The sequence below is a fragment of the Ambystoma mexicanum genome, chromosome 10 (assembly GCF_040938575.1).
Source record: "Ambystoma mexicanum isolate Mex_15411 chromosome 10, UKY_AmexF1_1, whole genome shotgun sequence".
In the NCBI taxonomy this organism is placed as follows: Eukaryota; Metazoa; Chordata; class Amphibia; order Caudata; family Ambystomatidae; genus Ambystoma; species Ambystoma mexicanum.
Genome location: NC_090932.1, coordinates 1,669,058,910 through 1,669,068,461, shown reverse-complemented (window position 1 = coordinate 1,669,068,461; position 9,552 = coordinate 1,669,058,910). Strand labels below are relative to the sequence as shown.

The following is a 9,552-nucleotide window of genomic DNA, read 5'->3' as shown; positions in this document are numbered from 1 at the left end:
GGAGGGAAAGTCTCATAGTTTTTATGTATTTTTGGCAGGAAATAAATAATGGACATGACTGGTTTTGCTATGTCCATATAGCACCTACCTAGAGCCTCCAATGGCCCCTCTGACCAATGCAGCTACACCAACATTGCCACTTCAGATGCAATTATGCCACCACTTATGCAACCAAGCTCACCAGTGCCACCACTCATGTGCCCAAGCTCACCTGTGCCACCACTCATGTGCCCAAACTCACCAGTGCCACCACTCATATGCCCAATCTCATAAGTGCCATCCCTCTCATGCCCAAGCTCACCAGTGCCACCACTCATGTGCCAATGCTCACCAGTGCCACCACTCATGTGCCCAAGCTCATCAGGGCCACCACTCTTATGCCCAAGCTCACCAGTGTCAGCACTCATTCACCCAAGCTCACCAGTGCCAAGACATTCACCCCCAAGCTCACCAGTGCCACCACTCTTGCACCCAAGCTCACCAGTGCCACCACTTTTGCCCCTACGCTCACCAGCATGACCACTCATGCACCAAAACTCACCAGTGCCGCCAATCATGCACCCAAGTTTATCAGTGCCACCACTAATGTGTCCAAGCTCACTGCCACCACTCATGCGCCCAAGCTCACCAGCACCACAACTCATGTGCTCAAGCTTACCAGTGCCACCACTCATGTGCCTAAGCTCACCAGTGCCACCACTCATGTGCCCAAGCTCACCAGTGCCACCACTCATGCGTCTAAGCTCATCAGTGCCACCACTCTTGCGCCCAAGCTCACCAGTGCCAGCACACATTCACCGAAGATCACCAGTGCCACCACTTTCACCCTCAAGCTCACCAGCACCACCACTCTTGCGCCCAGGCTCACCAGCGCCAACACTCATGCATTGAAGCTCTCCAGCGACAACACTCATGCGTTAAAGCTCACCTGTGCCACCATTCATGAGCCAAAAGCTCACCAGCACCATCACTCATGTGCCCAAGCTCACCATCACACCACTAATGCACCCAAGCTCACTGCCACCACTCATATGCTCAAGCTCACTAGCACCACGACTCATGCGCCCAAGCTCACCAGTGCCACAAATCATGCGCCGACACTCACTAGTGCCAGCACTCATGCAATCAAGCTCACCAGTGCCATCACTCATGTGCCCAAGCTCACCAGTGCCACCACTGTTGCACACAAGTACACCAGTGCCACCACTCATGCGCCCAAGTTCACCAGTGCCACCACTCATGCAACCAAGCTCACCAGTGCCACCACTCAGGCACCAAAGCTCACCAGTGTCACCACTCATGCATCCATGCTTATCAGCACCACCACTCATATGCCCAAGCTAACCAGTTCCACTACTCTTGTGCCCACGCTCACCAGCACCACCACTCATGTGCCCAAGCTTACTATCACCACCACTCATTCACCCAAGCTCACCAGTGCCATCACTCATGTGCCAAAGCTTACCAGCACCACCACCCATGTGCCCAAGCTCACCAGCACCATCACTCTTGTGCCCAAGCTCACTGGCACCACTCTTCTGACCAAGATCACCAGCACCACCATTCATGCACCCAAGCTCACAAGTGACACTAATCATGCGCCCAAACCCACCAGTGCCACCACTCATGTGCCAAAGCTCACCAGGGCCACCACTCATGCGCCCAAGCTCACCAGTGCCACCACTCATGCACCCAAGCTCACCAGTGCCACCACTCATGTGCCCAAGCATATCAGTGCCACTACTCATGTGCCCAAGATCACCAGTGGCACCACTCCTGCACCCAAGCTCACCAGTGGCACCACTCATGCGCTCAAGCTCACCACTGCCCCACTCATGTGCCCAAGTTCACCAGCACCACTACTCTTGCGCCCCAGCTCACCAGTGCACCCACTCATGTGCCCAAGCTCACCAGCAACATGACTCATGTGCTCAAGCAAACCAGTGCCAAGAGTCATGCACCCAATCGCACTAGTGCCACCACTCATGCACCCAAGCTCATCAATGCCACCTTTCTTGTGCCCAAGCTCACCAGTGCCCATCTCATGCACCCAAGCCCACCCGTGCAACCACTCATGCACCCAAGCTCACCAGCGCCACTACCCATGCAACCAAGATCACCAGTGCCACCACTCATGTGCCAAAGCTCATCAGGGGCACCACTCATGTGCCCAAGCTCGCCAGTGCCACCACTTTTGCATCCAAGCTCAACAGCACCACCAATCATGCGCCTAAGCTCACCAGTGCCACCACACATGCACCCAAGCTCACCAGTACCACCACTCATGCACCCAAGCTCACCAGTGGCACCCACTCATGTGCTCAAGCTCACCAATGCCATGACTCATGCGCTCAAGCAAACCAGTGCCAAGACTCATGCACCCAATCTCACCAGTAGCACCACTCATGCACCCAAGCTCATCAATGCCACGGATCTTGCACCCATGCTCACCTTTGCCCCACACATGCACCCAAGCTCACCAGTGCCACCACTCTTTCACCCAAGCTCACCAGCACCACCACTCATGCACCCAGGCTTGACAGTGCCACCACTCATGGACTCAAGCTTGTCAGTGTCACCACTCATGCGTCCAAGCTCAACAGTGCCACCACTCTGGTGCCAAAACTCACCAGCATCACTACTCATATGCACAATCACACCAGTGCCACCATTCATGCGGCCAAGCTCACCAGCATGACCACTCATGTACCGAAGCTCACCAGTGCCACCACTCATGCGCCCAGGCTTGCCAGTGCCACCACTTATGCACTCAAGTGCCACCACTCTTGCACCTAAGCTCACCAGTGCACCACTCTTGTGCCCAAGCTCACCAACACCACCACTCATACACCCAAGCTCACCAGTGCCACCACTCTTTTGCCCAAAACCACCAGTGCCACCACTCATGCACTGAGGATACTCTCAACCACCACCATGCCCTACACTATCCACACTACATCAGACACCACTGTCAGACACCTCCCCCAGTATTAACACACAGAACACTTTGCTACATCTCCGAACCCAGGTATGTTGTTCTCCCCCTAAGCCTATGACTGTAAGGGAGAATTCTCAAGAATGTGCTGATTCCCCTTACCTTTTGAGACCCCCAGCAACTTTGCTGGATTTCTAGGATTTGATTTTTTAGCTGGGAAGAGTCTGAGCTTTTTTCCCCATTCTTTCATGTATTTTGATGTGTGTTTTACTTTTGTGTTCTTTGGTTATGGAGTTCTAAACCAACTCCATAGGCATCATCTTTTTCTGTGTGTCACACAGCACCTTTAGTGCAGTGGCACAGAGATGTTTTTCAGACTTCCCAAGGTTTAAATACCTTCTCTGGGACTGACTACTGTCTCCCAGAGCATGTAAAGTTGAATTGACTTTTACTAGTCTCTTTAAATGTACAGACCCAGCACACATTATCGTCCTATAGAGTGCTGGAGGGGTTGCCTAGAATCCCCTGAGTGAAATAACTCATGTAACATTCAAATGTTACCCTTTCCTACTTGAAATGGCTGGTGGCAGTGGTTTACATCAAACTACAATGATTTTTCCCGACCGCGAACAACGGTAGCTAAAAATCGTCTCAGCCATGTTTTTCAATATTGCGCCCAAGACCTATCTCTAAAAACAGACTCCAGTCACCCAGTAAACTATTTTTGCAATTTCTTTTTGGAATGGTCCTTCTTGTGTTTAACTCTACGCGCCAAACAAGGTTTGGTCCCTTTGTTTGTTGGCCTTTGGTGGGCTTCAGTGCTGAAGCCCTCCTCTGGTGCCTCAGTGTCTGGGTGGATAGGATGTGAGGGAGGTGCACACAACTTCCTGTGCTTAGCCTCCTGGGAGACCTGAATGCACTCTGGCATGATTGGTCGGCTGGCTGTCCGGCTGTCCGGTGTGATTAACAGCCAGGCTGGAATGAATGGGGGAAAACTGTTTAAAAGCAGGTCTTTGGGACTTGGAAAGCAGAGTCGACCAATGAAATGAAAGAACCAAAGACGAGCTGAAGGAAGATGACTGCTGCAACTCCTGCACGACCGGTGATGCCCTGCTGCAGGTCTGAATTGCCTGAAACTCCATCGACAGAGAAGCCCTTCAAGGTTAACTTCTTCCCTTGATTTTGGTGGGAACAACCAAATCGCAAGCCACCTGGACACTGTCCCCATCCTCGTCGAATGTTCTTCAGAGTGCTGTTGAAAACCGGATAGCCAGTAGGAAGGAAACCAGTTTGTGGACTTTAAGGCACCCACACCTTTAACTGACATTTTGCCAAGCTTGTGGCCTCTTCCCTGGGCAGTGCAGGAACCTCCTGATATCCGCCTTCTCGTCCCCATGACTGAAGCTCAGGAACAGCGAGATCTGCAGGAACTGCCAGGAACAACTGCCTCAGCTACAGCTCTTCTTCACTTTAAAGCAGGCTTGTCCAACCTTTTTGAATGTGGGGCCGAAGCATTCACTTTTTGTCACCCAGTGGGCCGGCGAGCCAAAAGTCAACAACCTCACCCAAAGCAGTATATTAAAAAGCGATATTGTGTGACCTTTGACACAATAGCATCACAGGCAGTGATAGCCATGCAGTCCCAAGGATAGCTTTTGGTGTCATGGGCAGTGATCAAAGGTTAGTTGCTTGTGATTTCTTTCAGTGTCCATGTGTTAATATTTTTCTGAAATAGTGGGGGCGACCGTGCGTAGCGAGGGAGCTACATTGTTCTAGGGAGGGTTTGGGGGGGTTCCCCCCAAGAATTCTTTTTCAAATATGGGGTTGAAATGGTGCATTTTACAGCAGAAAAGGTGACCAAAAAGCCATAAGTGTACAATCAGTTCTAAAGGGGAACATGAAAATTCCATGTCACCAACAGCAGAAAAGAACATTTTACAACACAACACATTTTAATGATCAATGTGTCCACAGTGTAAGACAGCACTGTCACTGATGTAACACATTGTCATGCTGGTTGTACCCAAAATATGCCTCTGTAGCAACATGTCTATGCTGGCTGTTCCCAATTTAGGCCAGCAATGTCCTGTACAAAGCATGATTGATGCTGCCTTAGCATGTGCAGTGTGCCCAATACATATGGCAGCTTATCTCTGTAATACACATTACTTCTGTGGTGATGAAAGAAGCATAATTCAATTCAACAGATAAAATGTGGAAAAGCGATCACCCAAAGGTGAACCTAATTGAAGAAACGCAATGTGAGCACAATATAAAAGTATGCAACATAGCAGGCCTAGTGCACACTTTACCTTTTCTTTCACCAATAAATCGGGGGGGAGAGCGCGAACGCAGTCCCCCACTACCAGAAATAATGCAGTCGTGTATCCCGCATTTGGGAACATAGCAGGGGTCAGCAAATCCGATGTGCAATGGGTAAGCCTCACCCTGGGAGATCTGCTCTTGAGATCAGATTCTCCCTTGCCAGCTAAGTATGAGTTGCATGCAAGAGGGCAGGGGTTGGGTCAGTTCTGGGAAGCCCTGCTAAGCGAGGGTGAGAAGGCAGGCCCTGACCCAGCCCCAACCCCCCAATCCCCGGAAGCTCTGAGCGTCTGCAGAGCTGCCTGTCCCGCGTGTAGGGGGAAGCTCCAGCAGGCAGAGCCCAGCAGAAGAGCAGATTGTAGCACAGTTCCTTTCTCCCATCAGGTGCTGCTCGGCCCGAGATTTGTATAAATAGCAGGATGGATTGAGCAGGCCTGTTGCAGTCTGCCCACTGGCCTGTCAGCCCCACACGGGCCCATGGCTCTCCTGAGCGTAGCTGCTCAGCGCTGGCCCCATTCACACCATCATAATCATCCTGGACCTCGACGCTCCACCACCCCTGAATCTCAGAGTTCTGCTCCATGACAATGCTGAAGCTTTGACATCTTTGCCGTAACCATATGCCGTGTTGTGTCAGCCGAGCCTGCACAGCGCCAAAGGCAAGTATTCCCTTGTCAGGGCCCAGAGGTCACTGAGTCTTCCAGTGCCATCCACTTGGCACGGCCTACTGTCCCCAGCGTTTTCTACCCACAAATCAGCACCACTGCCAAACAGAACTGCATCATTGGGGCCCATCGCTGCTGCTCTCCGACTTGACCCCAGCCCAGCGCAAAGGCACCCATGCTTCTGGTCTGATGTTGAAAAGCCTGGCTCTGCTGAGATCCGAAAGACAAGAACTAAGGTATTTTGGGAACATAGTACTATTGTTTTTTGTGTTGCAACTGTATCAGCTCACACCTCTCCTGAAGGGTATAGGCTGCCCTCAGACTGCGCTACCAAAAGAGTGAAAATAAGTTATACCTGTTGGGCTTGCCTGTTTCACTTTTATGATTGGGATCACTGCTGCATGGGTATTAAGCGCGTTATAAATAACCTATCATACCACTCGTATTTTCTCCAGAGCTGCAGCAACTATTCGAAGTGTACTCCGATCCATTTTGTGAACAAACTCAATCCACTAACAAACGAAAACTTTGGTTCCCATTGATTTGGATTTGGATTTTGTTTCCTTTCTATACATTTCTGGAGAGCATTTTTTGAAAGGTTGTTCTTGAGTGTGTAGATTATTTGCTATTGCCCACTTTTGCTGAATGGCAATTTCGACAAAACATTTTTTTGCCGCATTTTTTTACGCTTTTTTACCAAAAAAAATAGATGGTAATTTTGGGTAAGGTATATAGAAAGTGAGGGTGCAGGGGTTCTGCCACCGGTTTTTGTGGTAAAAAAAGCAGTAAAATTGACCCAAATGAATGTGGCGAAATTGGCATTCGCCATAAAAAAGGCAGAGAAAGTTTATTGATACGATTATTTATGTGTCCACAGGTCAATCACAGCATGGCTGGGATTTGTAAGGGGGCCATGGTGATTGAATCGGGTTTACTGGTGAAAGGATGGTGATCCAGCACAGAGCGGCTCCTTTTGTGCCAATGTTTCCAAGTCTCCCCCCAAAAATATTGTGACTGATGATGCTGATAGCAGTCTAGTAGAGTGAGTGTGCGCTCAGAATTCTCATTCGTCTTGTTCTTTTATGTGTCCCGAATAGAGCACAGAGTAGTTTTGCGCACAGGCACATTTTAAAAAAAAAAAAAAAAACATTTTTTTTTTTTACTCAAGCATTGTCCAACATACGGCCTGGCGGGCCACATAAAATGGCTTGGCGGGCCGCATTGTGGCCCGCGGGCCGTACGTTAGACAACCTTGCTTTAAAGGTACTGTGCGGAAACCTATTTGGCCACTGTGAAAGTTTGTGAAAATTTCCTGACTTCAAAGGCTTGTCCTTCCCTAAACCAACATCTAACTTTTCATCTGACCAAATTCTTCTAAGATCCATGGAAAAGACTTAACTGTTTACTACCAGAACAGTGCTATCCTATACAAAGACTCTGAACCATTGACTTTGGCCCAGGCCTATGAACTTAATTGCTGGTTGTAGTTAACTGAAACCCTTTGCCTTGCCTATGAAAGTATGTGTGCTGTTGATTCTTATAACCTTGTCTTGTTACCCCTTTTTAAAGTAACTGAAGTGCTATTTTGCTCCCACTTCAGGGGAGCTGAACCTGTTTGGTAACTTATTGGCTGTGTATTTGTGGTATATTAGTATATGATATTGAGCTGCTCTTGCTAGTGAAATGTTTCCAAACTGACTGTGTAAATAAATGTACATTCTTTTACCAGGAAACCTTGATAAGTGTTTGCTTGAATCACTGTAGTGGTTGGTCCTTTGTGTAACTTGTTCTACTGTTCACTTTACTATTGAGATAAGTCTGGCTGCTCAGCCACTGCTACCACTTTGCTGTGTAGTACAGGCTTGTACCAAAGGTGAAATTGTACTGACACTTGTAGTCTTAATTGCATGTAGTGTTCCCTAAGGGTACTGCATTTGATTCTGCCTAACAATGACATCATCCAAGGTATAAGTCACAGTGCACAAAAAAAGAAAAGAACATCTCACGGCCACCTCTTCCCTTGTGATGCACCTTGATCAATGCCAGATCAGTCACTGCCCACGCACTTGGCATTCATGACCTAATATCCGCTAATTATACTGACATCCTAGCCATTACCAAAACCTGGCTCAGCCCTTCTGCCGGCCCAGTGTTAGCCATTGCCATCCCCACGAGCTATGGCATACTTAGAATGTACAGGACAGACAGCTAAGGAGGGGGGAAGCCTTCATATACAAGAACTCCATCCCACTTCACCAGATCACCATTACTGCCATCCACAACTACGAAACCTTAGCCATTAATCTCAACTGTTCTCCCAATTACCCATATCACTTTACCTACTGTCTGCCCTCCAGGCCCCCCCTCGATCTTCGAAGAGGACCTCCTCCAAGTCATAAGTGCCAACCTCAAGCCTAATACCCTTCACTTAGTCCTGGGAGACCGCAATCGTGGCATCAATTACCTTTCGGACGCTCACGCCTCAGCCTTAGCAAAAGCTTGCTCCGCCATAGGCTGCATTCAACAGATCGAGGACCATACACATTCCTGAGGCTGCACGCTTGACTGGCTAGTCAACCACAACTGCAATACATCTATCATCACCAATGTTGCATCCTTTGGACAGACCACCACGCTATACCTTTCTCCCATACTACAGAAACACACTGACTCCACCTACCCCCCACTTTAGCATGAAGTACACAGAACCTCACAAGTGATCGACTACTATGGCTACTCACGACCGAGTTATCAACACACTACCATAACAACTTCCTAGTAGAACAGTAAACTCCCTACTCTCTAAAGCATTGGAGAGCCTAGTTTCTCTTAAGCTGCACAAAGAAAAGAATACCAACCACGAAAATACATGGTTCACCACACAACTCCACTCCTTTCGAGCAAACAATTTGCCATGAAAGCTACCTGGCAGATGGGTGCAGGCACATCCAACAAGGCACTATTCTCAGACCAGTCCAGTAAATATAAACAAACAATCTTATTGCCAAGGCAGCCTTCTATAACAGCAAAACATCAGAAGCAGCCTCAAGCTCGTGCAAATTGTTCATCATTCCATGTGAACTCCAAACTGCCACCACACCTGCATCAACCATCACCAAAGATGATACCTGGTGCAGCAATATTCAAGACAACCTCACTGGCAGCATTGCACAACTATGAAGCAAAATTAAATTAAAATCAGACAACTTAGCCCCCATCCCACCACAAATCCAAACTAATGAACCGCCCGCACACATACAGCTCTTACAGTTCGCCCCCATCGCCGAACCTGACATGGCCAACCTGGTGAAGGGCCTTAAGCCTTCATGATGGTGCAAAGGAGACACCTACCTGGCTACAATGCCTTAAACTTCTCACCCTCCTCATCAAGGTCATTATCGATTTCTCCTTCATCTCTAACAGTGTCCCTTCTTGTCTTAAAGAACCTTGGATCACCCCCCCTTTTTAAAAATCCTTTATTAAATCCAACTATACATGCCAACTTTTGACCAATCACCACCGTCCCATTCCAACTGAAAATCTTAGATAGAATTGCCTACATCTAAATTCAGGCATTCCTGGAAGAACAATCTATCCTCAGCAACGGCCAATCTGGCTTTTGCCTGAGTC

The 9,552-nt window shown here is 48.7% G+C and overlaps 1 protein-coding gene and 1 non-coding gene across 2 annotated transcripts; one reads left to right on the top strand and one right to left on the bottom strand.

Moving 5' to 3' along the window:
* The first annotated feature begins 287 nt into the window (after nt 1–287).
* Nucleotides 288–1,922, top strand: LOC138493100 (adhesive plaque matrix protein-like). Its single transcript, XM_069620313.1, has one exon. The coding sequence runs from the start codon at nt 288–290 to the stop codon at nt 1,920–1,922; it is 1,635 nt and encodes a 544-aa protein (XP_069476414.1).
* Nucleotides 1,923–5,269: 3,347 nt separating this feature from the next.
* Nucleotides 5,270–5,431, bottom strand: LOC138496219 (U1 spliceosomal RNA). The gene has a single exon (XR_011277757.1). It is a non-coding gene; the product is annotated as a U1 spliceosomal RNA (small nuclear RNA).
* Between the last annotated feature and the right edge of the window lie 4,121 nt (nt 5,432–9,552).

Bases quoted from the DNA above. Each gene is read 5' to 3' on its own strand.
- LOC138493100 (XM_069620313.1), top strand. From the start codon at position 288: ATGCCCAAGCTCACCAGTGCCACCACTCATGTGCCAATGCTCACCAGT.